The sequence below is a fragment of the Phaethon aethereus genome, assembly GCF_964289735.1.
Source record: "Phaethon aethereus genome assembly, chromosome: 3".
Taxonomy (NCBI): domain Eukaryota; kingdom Metazoa; phylum Chordata; class Aves; order Phaethontiformes; family Phaethontidae; genus Phaethon; species Phaethon aethereus.
The window spans coordinates 64,547,969-64,563,313 of NC_138576.1; the positions used below are offsets into that span (position 1 = coordinate 64,547,969).

General features: G+C 38.2%; 1 protein-coding gene across 10 annotated transcripts in view; it reads left to right on the forward strand.

Moving 5' to 3' along the window:
* Positions 1-2,736: 2,736 nt before the first annotated feature.
* Positions 2,737-15,345, forward strand: part of EYA4 (EYA transcriptional coactivator and phosphatase 4) — a gene marked incomplete at both ends in the record, with an annotated part of 138,387 nt that continues 125,778 nt past the window's right edge. For all 10 annotated transcript variants that reach the window (XM_081998270.1, XM_081998267.1, XM_081998272.1 and 7 more), the window contains one exon: positions 2,737-2,769. In XM_081998270.1, coding sequence (XP_081854396.1) covers positions 2,737-2,769 — 33 coding nt within the window. The remainder of the gene's footprint in view (positions 2,770-15,345) is intronic.

The following is a 15,345-nucleotide window of genomic DNA, read 5'->3' on the forward strand; positions in this document are numbered from 1 at the left end:
TTAGCTGTTGATAGGTAGAATACTGATAAAATATTAATTCTGAATTTTATTTAAAAATGGTCCATTTCTAATAAGAGTATTTGAATTGAAGATGAACAGCAGAGCCCTAGAAACTATTATAATTTAGCATGTTCGTGCAAAGGGTATATTTAACGTGTATTTCTGCAAAGATTAAAACAAGCTTGTCTTTGTTTTGCAATTCAGTAAAGTAAGTTTAAAAACAACTAATACAAGCGGCATATTTAATGATGCATTCCAGTGGATAAATCCACCTGAATTTTGGGACACAACACACATATTGTGGGTGAGTCATGGGCAGTTCTTAATATTAAAACTCTTGTTGGACTTACATTGTCAGGGTGTATTTAAAATATTGATACACTTTATTTTTTTTAAGGAAAAATGTGACATCCATCTGTTCATTTCAGTGTGCTTAGGCTAAGATCATGATCAATATGGAAAGAAACATGAATATGGGTCGGTTTGTCATGGTATGGTTCTGTAGTTGAGTTGTAGTTGAGTTTCACAGAGACAGTGAGGGATCTGTCACCTTCAGTGACTGACAGACAGAATTAGAGCACTTAATGTTTGAATGCAAACCAGGTACTGACTTTCAGTCAATAAACTTAGAAACTAGTCAAACAATTTGTTCCAAACCTTGTATTTTACTACCGAGTGCTTGACCATTTCTTTCCGCAGGCAATCTTACTAATGCAATAACATGCACACACTTCAAACTCTTAATTAAATTAAAGCAGATTTTGTGTTTAAGTTATTAGTGGAATATTTTAGGATCGGTTGTGAAAATTCACCTTTGTGTTTGGGATTGCCTCGTACGGCAGGGGCTGCTGCAGGAAATGCCATGTAGAGCTGCTTTCTCTCAAAATACCCATTGTTCTTGGTAGGCTTCTCTCTGAAATTTGCCTACAGCGGGTGTTTTAAAGAAGTCTTTTGATTCCCCTTTTATTCCCATTGGACAAAGACTGCAGAAGATTGTTACAAATCTTCTGTGTAGGTGTGGTCTCCACGTTGACTGGAAAACTGTGGGAGGTGGTTACGGTTTCGGTGAAGGCATCATGGGTGAAGACATCAATGTCTTGGATCCCGCTGAAGTCGAAAGGAGCCTGAAGCCTTTTTGATAAACAGGGACTATTTGCAGCTTTCTGATAAGGTGAAACACATGCAACACTATTTGCTTGCAATTGGTCTTTTCCTTATATAACATCTTGGCAAAAATTAATGAAATGCAAATGAAAATCTTTTTGAAGCTTAGGGAAGAGGGAAGGAAAACAGAAGGGCGTAATTTGGTGGCAGGAAAAAGGGGAAATGAAGGTGAGACTGGAAAGAAAGTAGACTGGAGCTCTAAATGCGCATGTGTGTATGTTCTAGGAAATGCCTAATGCAAAACACGAGGAAATTTGAGGAGTTATGTTTTGGGGAGTAAACGGAGGTATGGCAAGTAAGTGGCACTCCAGACTAAGAGAGGAGGTATTCACAGGGCAATGTAGGGCGGTGGGTGGGAATGTGTGGGTGCAGTGGCTTGTAGCTCCAGTTCCTTACACACGTTCTGCGAGTGCCCGCAGAGCTATATACATTAATGGTTATTTTTATGCAGGGTGGAGGTAGCATGAGGTGTAAGTGCTTCCTGGTTAGAATTTAAAACAAAGATCCATAATATGTTTATGGTATTGGGCATACTCCCAGGGAATAGTTTCTTGGGGTGCCTTGTTGATAAACAGATCCAGGTAATGTTGACAAACAAATCCATGTTGTTTGAATTCCTTAATTTATGTGTTTACATGCTGTTACATATTTGTTTTCCTTTAAATGCAACAGTAACTTTGATTAATAATACTAAAATTATTGCATATATAAAATATCCCTGGTAGTTGTTTTGTTATAAATTATGCAAATTTGCATAACTCCAAAGTAGATCTTTTCCGAGAATGGAGATTGTGATATAATTGTGTGGCTTTATAGTTAAGGTTACCGTAATCACTTGTGTGCCGAACTCTTAGAAAATAGAATTTTCCTATTGAAGGTCTCAATATTTGATGAGAGTGATTCACCCTGTGAGAGAAGGCATAGGCATAGGAGATAATTAGGGTAATGTCTGTCATTTAGCACTTTGTAGGGAGCTGCTTGTTACAAACCACTTTATGTATTTTATTTAATCCTAAAGGAATTTAATGGACCTTAGAGAGGGGACTTCATGCTGATAATTGCATAATAACCTTTTTCTGCCAGACACTTAATGACTAAGAGGTTATCATTAAATGTGTATTAAGCAGTTTTGTTCGATGTTCCATAATTGTCTTCCTAATTTGTTCTCCCAAGGGTTATCTTTCGTTGTCTACTGAAACAGCTGCCTGTATTAAACAGTTTAGCTTTTTTTATTGGTTCACTTTCATAACTATTTTTTCTTGCAGGAGTTGAAGAATTATTACTTAAGTGTGTTCCTCTTTCTGTTGGTGTATTTTAGATAGCTTCCCGAAATAATACTGGAGGTGTTGAAACGTTTTATATGAAATTAGGCTTTACAGAAGTCAGTGGGAACTTTGCTGCAGATTTTAGTGCCTCGGTTAGGCAGTTTGCTTATTCCAGATTTGCCTTAGAAGAGAGGACCATGGACTAACATGTTAATCTTCTCTCTTCTTTTAAATTTAGACTACTGAGCTGTAGATTGAAGGGAAGATAATTTCTGCTTGTGCGGGAAAAGAAAGGTGAATAACCTCCATGGAAGACTCTCAGGATCTAAGTGAACAGTCAGTAAGTACAAATGTTGCTAAACTGAATGGAATAAATTGAATTCTGTTCAAGTTGTGTTTGAAGGGATTTTACTTCAGATTTGAGAATCATAGTAAGATCGGGGGAAAGCTTCTGACCTTTTAGATTCAAACTTTTTCATAGTTCATATATGAAATGAGTGGCTTTAATCTTTTTTTTTTTACCTGTTGAAGGTAAAAGATCATAGTTATATTGGATTTTGCAGAACTAGAATTGTTGGTCTGTCAGTTTTACCAAAGAAAGAGGTACCAAAAATGTGAACTGGTCAGACCATGGCAGATGATGTACATGAATTGTTTCAGGACTCTCTTGGATTTCAAGAGAATCGTGAGAATTGGCAGGGTATCTCCCTGTCCCATGTCAGAGGGAGATTCCCCTTGTCATTGATGAAATAGGTGGGAAAAATAGGGTGGACATTTATTCTCCTTTTTTCTTTCTATTTTTCCTTTCCTTTAAGAATGTGGTCTCCAGACTTCCTTACCACCAGGCTGCAGTTCTGAGAAGGCAGCATGCTCCGATCAAATTTGAAGTTGGCTGGGCTTGCCATCCAAAGAATTGGCTTTGTTTTTAACATCTTAATTTCTAGTGGTCACACCACTGGCAGATTTTGCAAGTATCACGATCCCCACAACTCTCAGCTTGGGCGCAGTGTACTAAAGATCAGTCAAGGAACTTCATATTTCTATTTCTGACATGCTGACAGAGGTTATCCATGTAATAAAGTAGTTTTAATATCTTTTTTTTTTATAGCAAAGACTTTTATAGGTAACACAAGTGCAAGGAACTGAGAAGAGCTTGCATGTGTTTTTAAAATGTCAGTAATTTTCTTTAATAATGAGTACTTTGTTCCTGACTGGATAGCTCCTATCTGAGACTTTATCTTGGACTAGAGTTTTATTGCAGGTTTAAAGTGGTACAGAACTGGAAAGTCTTAACAGTGTCTTAAGTCACCATGGTGGCACTATTTGGGACAGCTGCATGTATTTATGTATTTAAACCGTTCCCAACCAAAACTTTAGAGCATGTAAAAGCTACATGGCTTCATAATTCAATAAAGTTTTATAAAGGTCATAAAAGATTAAGCAGAAGTTCTCTCATAGTCTATGAAACAATTATTCTGTGCAGTATACATAGTACGGTTATTAATAGGAAGTAGACGAGCCAATCCAGCTTAGTACAAAAATATGTTTTCATAATAGTTAAAATATTTTTGCACCACTGGATGCCTGATAAATGCATACTTTAGTAGCCATTTTACTACCTTATCGTAGTCTAATTTCTGTAGTATTTTTCATAGCTACTACATAGCTTTATGCCAATCTGTGAGAACAGTCTTGCAGATTACAAATTGAGGTGAAATCTGTGCCGTATTGCATGTGGAGATAGGATTTGCTGTCCTTACACTATCGTTAGTGTCACAGAAAGCCGTGATTCAAGACAAGAGTTTATTCTTCTGACTCTGCTGAACAGTGGCAGAACTTCAGTGTAATGGGTGGGAAGAGTCCTCTTTCATCACTCCCTTCATCCAGGTGTGCGGCCAGACGAAGCTCTCACCTAGGTGTTGGGCACTGTCCTGGGAAAAGGAATTGTGGTGTGGGGCCCGTCTGCCTAGAGCAGATACTGAACCTTCATTTCCTCACTTCAAAAGCCTTTTCACTTTTATGTCATGGTTAAACTCCTCTCGCAGACAATTTTTAAAAAAGAAAATAGTGCTTCTGGCTTACTTCTTTACAAGCCGCAGGGCAGGACTGTGGGCTAGAGATCCCAGGTAGGAGAGGGCATTCTCTAGCCGAGGCTTTGGTGGTTTAAGCTCCAGGGAAGTATCAGACGTATATCCTACACCCCTTCTGTTTGTTTTGTAGTAGTTAATGTGTCTTGTACTGGTGAGCTCTGGGCAGTTTCTGCTCATCATGCAGGATTTCTTGTTCTTGACATGTTCAAGGAGCCCCAGGTGCTTCATTTCGGCTTCAGGATTTCTCTCTGGAAGCTTAAGCGCATAAGATTTAGATCATGGAAATTGAAGGAGCCTGAGGATCTAGCTGCTGCTGCGAGCGTATTAGATTGTGTGAATAAGCATGAATGCAAGACCTGTGCTCAGGCTTGTGCTGGCACCTTGCCCCGCATATTCTAGTCCTTGCTTACTTGAAAGACTGCCTGTCTCTGCAACCGAGATGGGTTAGAGGCTGCTTGCTGTTGGATGGTATGTTTGATGGACAGCTGAGTTTTCTGAATAGAGAGATTCCTTTACTGAATTCATTTCCCTGGGCAGTCTGTTAAGAGCCTTTCATCCTTGGGAAAGGAGGCCAGGCACAGTTGCTTGGGACAGTGAACAAGATTGATTTTCAAGTTTTATTATAAAGAAGAGAAATTATGCCAATTTCTCATGTCCTACTGAAGCATGAGGGACCGTAATGTAGCTTTTATTCTGACCATCTTCTCTGTAATTCCGAGACCGCTATTATTGTTACAACTCGAGTTTTTGTTGTTTGCCCTGTCTTCTATTCTTTTAAAATGCACTAATAAGAAGCAATTGGTTCTATGATTCCTATCCTTAAACTGTATCACACTCAGGTGAAACTCATATGATGATAGCTACGAGCAATTCCACAGCATCCCTGTTGCCATATAAGAAATAGAGTCTTCCACTTTTGTCTCAGAGTAGTGACTGCGTGACCATATGCTGCTTCAGAAATCTAAACGCACCCCTGTTCCCCGAGCCTCTGAAGAACTGCATTTGACTGAATTGAGCAGCTGCTGTTTTCTGAGATGCCAGCTTGATTAGATGTAATATATACACCATTTATTGCATTATGCCACTAATGTATTTATTTTTCCTATTTTTATTTCTAGTAAATTCCTTGCCCCTGCTACGTTTTAAACCCTTATGCACTGACTGACCAGAAGTCAGTCTCCTTGCCTGCTTGTCGTACCGTAGAGCCTCTGTGCTGAGAAATCTGTTGTGCTCCCTTTCCTTTGCTTTCTCGCTCCTGTCCCATGTGGCAGAGGTGGGGGAATTGAGTCTTAATCTAGATCATACAGCGATAAAAAGAGTCAGAATCAAGGTAGAGTTTATTATACTTCAGTTTTCCTGTCTTTACACACAACCACATAGGTAAATAGCTGTATTTTGAAGATCAGCAGGAAAATGATGCAGGTTACGGCCTGACCCAGAGGAGAGCTGGAATCCATCAGGTGCAGCTGAGTTCCAGCTCCAGGTTTCTGGAGCCGGCATGGAGCGGGCTGGGGCTCATCGTGGTACTGTTCTTCTGGGGGTGGGGGGGTGTCCTGAAGAGCTCACAACTCTCTTTTTCTTTCCCAGTTCAGATGCAGAATATGCTTGTACAGCCATGCATAGGAAGGAAATTTTCCGTCCATTGTTGGAAAGGTTCAGTTTATAGTATTCTGAAAGGAAAGGAAGAAAATAGTAAGACATGTATTGCACAGACAGAAGAAAATAACCAAGCAGTCCTTTTTATATTCTGGTGTGATGTCTGTCACAGCACCAGGCTGCTACTTATCAAGTAAAAGAATAATTAAAGCCACATAAATTGGTTTTACGCAGATAGATGTAGCTAGGTAAAAATACATTTCTAGCAACTGTGATTGCCATGGATTTTATACACACTAAATTAAATAAAAAGTAGAAGCTATAATGAAACACGTTAGATTTTATATTACTGTTATTGTTCAAAATACGTTGATTTTTACTAAATTCTAACCGGAAGTACTTTTTTAAAAAACACACGTTAAAAATTCTTCTATTTAGTCTTGACATGGGAGAGAAGGAAACTTTACAGATCTTGTATTTATGAAGAATCTAGCAATCCGGAGACAAAAATTTTTTAAGACCTGTCTTGGAGATGGATAATAAAATGATAAAGGTTTACCACATAAATAGTCCTCTGTTGTGCCTTTGTATAGCAAACAAACATAGGATTTTGGGTTCTACAGAAGTTTTACACTCTTTATTGTATCTTCTTCTAGTCATTATTTGCTGTTCAATCTGCATTAGTAGAAGAAAATGATTTGGCTGCTAACTTGCTAGTTTAGGATTTCAAAGGGCCTTATTAGAAACTGGTGTAATTTCATCCCCTGGCCCTTTTATATAACAGCGTGCCTATTTAGATTACTTCATTTTAACCTAGAATTAAACAATAGATTGCAGTGCTGTAGGACAGGACACTAGCAGATGTGAGGCTAAACCTAAGTAACAGGTTTTCATTTTTGTGACGTTTGGACAATCATCCCAATTGTGCCCTGGGAAAGTTGTTTGTTTTTCGCCAGATTATACAGACTATCATATCTGTTACTTGCGTTTATGTCCTACTTGCAGCGGGATAATCCCCGGCAACCTTTTCGGACCGTGATGTTTCTCCGTTTTTGTTTTCTTTTACCATGTGAAGGTGTCAGATGTGATCCCCTCACAGAACAGTTTTCAGCTGTAGCTACCCCTCTGTCGCTCCAGCCCCACGCCTGCAGTCCCCCCGCAGTGGGCAGCCTGCTTGCGCTGCACTGGGCTCTGGCTGCAACTCATTTCAACGAAACGAAAAATAGTTCAAACTCTTTTTACCATGTTTTAAATGTCAGACGTACTTTAGAAGACTGTTCTGTATTGCAGCATAGAATGTTGTGGTTCTTATTTCTATGATATCAATATTTGTAGGACTTGGAATATTACAGGCAATTCATCTTGTCAAATTAGCGATGTTGGTTGAAAAGGACCTCTGGGAAGTTATCTAGACTAGCTTCTGGTCATGAAACGCTGGCAGTATGCACGAATATTTCGCTATTATGAAAGCAATGAACTATATTTACTCTGCTGTCATGTGACCCCACCTGGAGTACTGCGTTAAGCTCTGGGGCCCCAACATACGAAGGACATGGACCTGTTGGAGCGAGTCCAGAGGAGGGCCGTGAAGATAATCAGATGCCTGGAGCACCTCTCCTATGACGACAGGCTGAGAGAGTTGGGGTTCAACTTGAGTTCAGCCTGGAGAAGAGAAGGCTCCAGGAAGACCTTATAGCAGCCTTCCACTACCTGACGGGGCCCTACAAGAAAGCTGGAGAGGGATTTTTTTCAAGGGCATGTAGTGATAGGACAAGGAGTAATGGCTTTAAACTGAAAGAGGGTAAATTTAGATTAGATATAAGGAAGAAATTCTGCACTATGAGGGTGGTGAGGTACTAGGACAGGCTTCCCAGGTGCCTGTGGATGCCTCATCGCTGGAAGTGTTCAAGGCCAGGTTGAATGGGGCTTTTTGAGCAGCTTGGTCTAGTGGAAGGTGTCCCTACCCATGGCAGGGGGGTTGGAACTAGATGACCTTTAAGGTCCCTTCCAACCCAAACCATTCTATGATTCCATGGTTCTATATTAAGTATCAGTAAACAAGTACCTTCTGAAGAAATTACGAGTTTAGCAAGCAAAAAAATAGTTGCCTTAATGAACAATTATTTGCTTTTAACTTAGAACAGTCATTGAAGAAAAATGTCATAACTTGAAGTCAGTTAAGTAAAAGAAAATCAGCATGTCTTCTCCAAAGGTATATTTCAGAGTATTTTTGAGAGCTGCTTAGATATTTTATTACCCTCTTTCTATAGACACAGAAATTGGCACAGAGAGATAGCTTGCTATACATGATCCAAAATTATCACCCACTTTGAATTGCAGTGGATCAAGAATAAAGTGTAATACCATAATTCCTTGTCTGTAATCTAATTGGAAAGTATAGAAATTGACAGGGCTGAATCTTTCGCATTTCAACAAATTTGAGGTAGAAACATCACTGTTGTTCTCTCCCTGCTGAAAGACTTTACATATGATATAACAACCTCTGCAAACACATAATTACTGTTTTTCTAATTATTTTGCCCTTTACCACTTCAGCATTCTGTCATTTCTGTACCATAATTCACCAGTGCTAAATTTTAAGATGCTTTTTCCAAACTACATTAGTGGTTGTGCATGTGTGTTTTTTTCCCATTTCCCAGACCAAATAAGACAAAATTCAGAAGCAGATAATGCATTTTGACATGCAGGATAAACTGAGCTGATTCATTTTTCGTATGAATTGCTTATCATTGGAGAAATACAGTTTGGCCTTGGTCAAAGGTGCAAATGTTCACTGTTGACACCCACGTAATAGAAATGTGCATTTCTTTCTGAATTAATTAAAAGTACAAAAGCACTTTTCTTTAAAAGCTAAACAGATAGTATCTTCAAAAAATATCCAAGAGAGTATGATGAAGTAATGTTCATGGCTTGTAACCTTGCAAGACAAGGTCAGAAGAGGGGTTAGCAAACAAACAGAAACCTTCCCGTCATTGTATTAATGGTATTAATTAATGTAGAATACAATATTGAATATTGTATTAATAGTGATGTTACAGCTCTGATGCTATAGGGATATCCGAAGCAACTTCTATTATATTATAACAGATAATAGCACTAGAAAAAAAAAGGAAAAAACTTGCAGGTACAAAAGCATCTTTTCAAGGCCTGAAAACTGGGCCAACTTAGATCTTCTTTGGATCTTCAACGAGGGCTTATTCATCTAAGAAAAGGTTTGTATATATGCATGTATAGATCAGATTTGGAACATATGAGCTAGTCTAATACAAGGTATTGCCTCTCCCTATAAATGGTGCTTCTTTATATTAAATCATCAGAATCTGACAGACACACTTCAAGGTCTGCAGATGGATTTTGCTTTTAAGATACGATACTTGTTCAAGCATTTTAAATGCAAAATTTATAAATTATATACTTTTAATTGATTTTAATGTTGTATTTTAATTTAGAATTACTCATGAAATTTCCAAGGATGTTCATGTCAATCTTATCTGTGAATGCAAAATGAAAATATAATAATATCCTTAGGACAGTGATTGTACATCAGCTTAGGCTTCTGATTTTGACAGTGTCCAGGTGATGTTAACATGTCCAGAAATAACTTTCTTCTTCAGTATAAAGGGGTCAGATTTGTGCAATGCACACAAAATATTTGACAATATTACAGTAACTCAATCTTCTCTAGCCTTTCCATTTTGTAAGGCTAAAAGCCTAGTGCTTTCATGTCTATTAGATGACTATGTCTACGTCTTCATGTGAAAAGTATGGATTACACTGAACATATATTTGGTTTATTCTCATTTGATTATTGTAAAAAGTCCAGATGCAGCAGCGTGCTGAAGAATGTGTGGGACTTAAGGGATGTGATTAAGACCACTGAAATCAATGGGATTTCCGATGTGCTTTAAGTTAGGCATGTGCTTAAATACTTTTCTGGAAAAGACTTGGAAATACAGTACAAAATAAAAGCAATAATTTCAGAAATATTATATTAGCAAATACTTCTGAATGATTTGTGGCTATGGCTGATATTTGTTCAGCATCATATAACGGTCATGGTTTCTTTCTTCTCCCTGTAGTAAATTTTCTCTGAGCTCTACCTCAATATCTGAGTGGTTGACTTGCAAGTCAGCTCCTATTAAAATAGAGAGGAATGTCAGGGAGAAGTGTTACATTTTTAAATAATAAAATGACACGAGATGAAGATTCAAATTTCATATTTTATAAAGTATGCCTTAAACACATTGAGCACATGCAGACCCATTAAACCACAGTCAAATCCTTGTTCTTTTTTATATTAGGTTAAATCTCTAGCAACTTAAAGAAGGAAAAGTTTAAAATGTTGAAATGTTATGGCTACAGTGAATGGCAATAGTTTTGCCATAATATAACTTAAGGCAGAACTTGTCCCAGAGGATCCCATTGAAGAAACAATGCAAAACTTGTGTTGCTTATTTTATTATTTATTAATTAGTAAAAGAATTTGTTTTAAGATTTGTTCATCCTCCATGCTCCTGAAAGGAACACCTGATGACAGTTGAGAATATTGTTGCTGTAGCATACTTTCCAGCATGCCAGCACTGGGACTTCAGCAGTGATTGTGCTTTAGTCCAAGAGGTCCACCGACCCAAATATGAAGCAGCATTGCAGCTGAGAGACGAGAGTTTTGTGTTGGAGTGTTACTCTCATAAAGGCAACTTCTAGGTGAGACACGAAGTTTATTTCGGCCAAGACCAGAGCTGACTGAAAAAGCCTTTTCTTAAATGTGGCAACAGACCTAGGTCATCCTGTATCTCTCTTTGTGTATATATGTTAACTGCATCCTGACATTGGTTTCATGATACTTCAGGCAAAACCAGACCAGAATGTTGTTGAACAGAGCCATGAATAAGCTGAGTGTTTGTCATTTGTCAACTAACAACAGGGCTGAAAAATACTCTGAAAAGATCTATAGTCCCACAGTGTTGAAGAACCTGTACCTGAAATTGAAGTTTTTTTACAGAAAATTTACTTACACTGACTGGAAAGCCTAGGCCACCTATAGTAAAGTTTTCGTGTTTCAGTGGAGTCAAGAGGTTTTCCCAGTTTCCAGGTGCGTTGCCTAAAGCAAAAGAAGAAGAAAAAAGCCTGGTGGTTTGCACAGGTGCCTTTGGATAAGCCTGAGTCTCAAATGCAGTAGGACTTGCTGGTTGACACCAGTGTATTCTTTTGCTGACACCAGTAAATGATAGAGCTGTATCTGGGCAATAGGCAGAGAAGACATTTCTTTCTGTGTCTGAGACTGATACAAATTCTAACCTGAAAAGTTTAATATGCTTTCCTGTAGTGACAGAAAAAGCTGCATACTGAGATTTGAACAATCTTGTGGTCAGATATTCTGTATGACATGAATTGTCACTGGTATGCACTGGAAAAAACCAATTATTTAACAGGAATAAAAATAGCAGTGTCACAAGGCCCAACATATAATGCTGTTATGTATATATTACCAGTGTAATGCTTTTAGGTTGCTCAGTATGCTGTGTGGCTTTCCTGACCAATTTCTGAAAGAAGTTTATAAAGGTGTTACTTTCCAGCACCAATTGACATAGTAATGGAGAATATGTGGGGGGTTTACTTTTTTCCATGTGAAAACACCTGCTGAAGTTAGAATTTGTTAGTATCAGAAGAGAATCTGCAGCGTAACAGATTTCAAAGTGGGGACTAAACACGGTGCTTGTATTCTTGGGATCCTTCAGGGAACCTGCTTGGACTCAGACTCACAGAATCATTAAGGTTGGAAAAGACCTTTAAGATCATCAAGTCCAACCATCAACCCACCACCACCATGCCCACTAAACCATGTCCCGAAGTGCCGCGTCCACACTCATTGCTGAGCTGGGGCGTATACGGGTTGGCGTTCTCACCTGCTTTCAGTATGCTCTTTGCTCTACATCTGACTACCAGGAAAGGTACAGAGCAGGTACTTGGGAGAGTCTCTGATTCAGAGGACCTGGAAGAAAGGTGCATTTTGATCCCTAATGCTTCTTTGGTTCCTTCTCTTGCTCTGCCTCCCATCCTCAGCCCCCACAGGCTCCATTGTGGAAAATACTTGACATAGAATTTCCGAGGCATGTATGATATAATTTGATAAAGCAATATGGAGCTGAAGTGTTAAATCTGAATCTTAGGTTATATATAGAGGAATGAATGTTAACTGACCCTGATTTTTTCCTTTTTTTTTTCCCTCCCCTTTTTTTTTTATTTTGTAGTAGAAGCAGTGACTAATGGGATTTCTGTCATGAAAAATGTCTGTCTCTTATAGTGCAAATCTTTAGTCGCTCCTGATTCTGTGAAACCATGTTTGGCTTTAAATTTTTAGTCTTTGATTCTGGGCCACATGAAATTTTTATTTATGTGATTTAGTCAAAGTATACAAGGGAAGGAGCTAAAGCAAACCTCACTTATTTCTGAAATTAAGAAGAATGGTTTTCTTATTTCAGTTAGCAATGCTGTTAAAAACATAGAACAAGGTTTCAAGTTTCAGTTTGTCACGCAGTCACCTTCCCTGTGGGGACTGCTCATGGCTTTGTACTGAAACGCATTTGGGTGTCACCTGAGAATATTTGAGATTTACATAGTAAAAACCCACAGCTTGGGAAACTCCTGTTGCTGGACATGGCAGTGTAGATACTAAATTACTTCTTTAAAGAAGTGAAACCATGATGGTAGTTCAGAGAACAGCAAGGAGTAATGTGTGCTTAAACTGTTTTTAGGAATTCTTTTTACTTTCTCTGCATAAATAGGATTTATGCATTTATCAGCCTGGGTAGGATTATGTGCAGGAAGGAACTTGTTCACTAAATGGTGATCCTCACAGTGGCTCTCGGGCAGTTAGAAAAATCTCAGCTTGTTCTTTTTTTCCACACAATGAAAGATTCTTCCTCTACTGTTAAAATTCTTCCAGTAGCCTGTGCCTTGAGTGCAGCATGTTACTTCCCAGCAGTTCAGGTGTTCGCTTGATTGGAATGGGCTGTTATTGCCACTCCTCCTTTTTAGCTCGTTTTATTCTAGATACGAAGTAAACCTGATAGTATGACAGGTTTTGAAACAAGGAAATTAAAATAATTCTGCAAAGAAATCTGCGAAGTATTTCCATCCTTTCAGTGCTTTTTACCATCAGCGGGAGCAATGTGTTCTATACTTAATGGAGTTAGTTATCTTGTTATCTTGTGTTTTACATCAACCACTATTAATGGCATTTATTTAATCAGCCTGGCAGGTATTGGCCTTGAGGGACCCTGACCCGTTATGGGCATCTGAGCTCCACTTGCTTACCTGCTGGTCGCCATGGGCCCTTCCAGGATGCGTTCAATCTCACTTAGTTCAGGAACCAGGTTCACTCAGCCTTCACTGCATTGGATAGCAGATAGCAAGAGCTGTGTACTGTCACTCAGATCCTATACGCGGGGGTCTAACTGTTCAGGAGCTTGAATCTAACCACAGTTTATATACATTTTATCAGTTTCTTGTAGACTGAGTCATACATTGAGCTACTGGTTATCATCTTCCATTACGTATCTATTATCTACTTTTCAAGTGAATAATTACTCAGACTAAGCTTAAGCACCAGTCATTAGCACATCCACATGTTCAGTTTATGCTAAATAATCTTAAGAGCTGTATTTGTTTATTTCTTTCTCCATACATTCTGTTCCATGTAGTGGTTCTTGTGGTAGTGCTAGAGCTTTGATGGGATATGAACATCTGGACATCCTACTCCTTATCCTATTATCTAACTTGTTGTCTATCATGTTCTCAAATTCATTGTCTAAGTTAAATAGCTTTGATAATAAGTTTTCATGGGTTTTTTAGTACTTCATTATAAAAGTAAGGATTAAGCTGTAGCCTTTGTAATGTGGCACCCGTATCTAGAAGATGCATGAAATGAAAACTAATTTCATCACTTTGTGCTGTAGCTTTTAAGGTGGAAGGGTCCTCATATCATCAGTTTATTATTTCAGATGGAAGGCATTTGCGTGTTTATTAATAAATGTAGTCAATGACAATTTAATCCATGCTCTTCAGGGCATCGCAAGCAAAAATCATAGGCTTTCCAGGAGTTGATACCATACTGAGTTTCCTGCATGACTTGCTTATAAGTCAAGGAATCCAGAGTTTAATTAATGGAAGGAAATTTTTACATTTTTCTTGCAAGATTCTAAATTTAATCTGGAGATTAGTTGCAAAATGAAATTAGCAGTTGAGGAAATAGTCTTTGTTGGACTGCCCTCCAGTTATGTGATGCATCATTGATTGATCATTCATAAACTCTTCAGTTCTTTCTTGTTAGGACTAGGGTTCAACTTAGGTTTCGTACTTAATTGACGAAAGCAAACACATACTGATAAGATTTCCCTGAAAAGTGAACATTGGCCTGAAGAGTCAACATTGGCCTGAATGCTCCAGCTTGAAATAATATCTAATTTTAGTTTAAATAGGGTAGAATTAGCTAAAATTTTGAGAACCTTATCCTGAGCTATTTACTGAAAATACCTAAGTTCATGTAATTTAAATTGTATTTTAGAATATACCTACGGTAGCAGATGTATTACAATAATAGTGGTACACTTCAGCTGCCTTTCTGATGCTGTTGGATGTCTTCAGTTTTGGACATTAACCTTATAAAGAGTTCTGTTGAAAGTCCTGGTGTTGAGCTGTGGTAAATGAGACTGAATAATTGCGTAACGGGACATCCTGCCAAATACAATCAGGTTTGAAGTGACTTATTTGTCTGCTATTGATAGGTTTGGAAAGTCTACAGAACTGTTTTATATTTTTATCTAAATACTCATGTATTAATAAAAGAAGTCTTAGAATTATATAGAATATTGGTATTTTACACATTCTGTATCCATGCCGCTATAGTTAACCTGTTGATGCTTCTTTTTTATGTCTACAAAAATTGAATCTGTATATAGAGCCTGATCCCAACATAATTATTTATGCATCATGCCTGTAAAATTCACCAGTTGTGGAAAGCCTATCAGTAGGGTGTGAAGCAGAGCTACTGTACAGAGGGGTTATGTGAGCACTTAAAAAAGACAGGAGAAAAAGAGGTATGTTTAGATTGTACTAACTGCTACTTTCATCTTCTGTGGTGCATGGGAAATTGTATATTTTGTGAGACAAGGAAGCCCCGGTGTGGTCTGTGTGCTAAAATACATGAT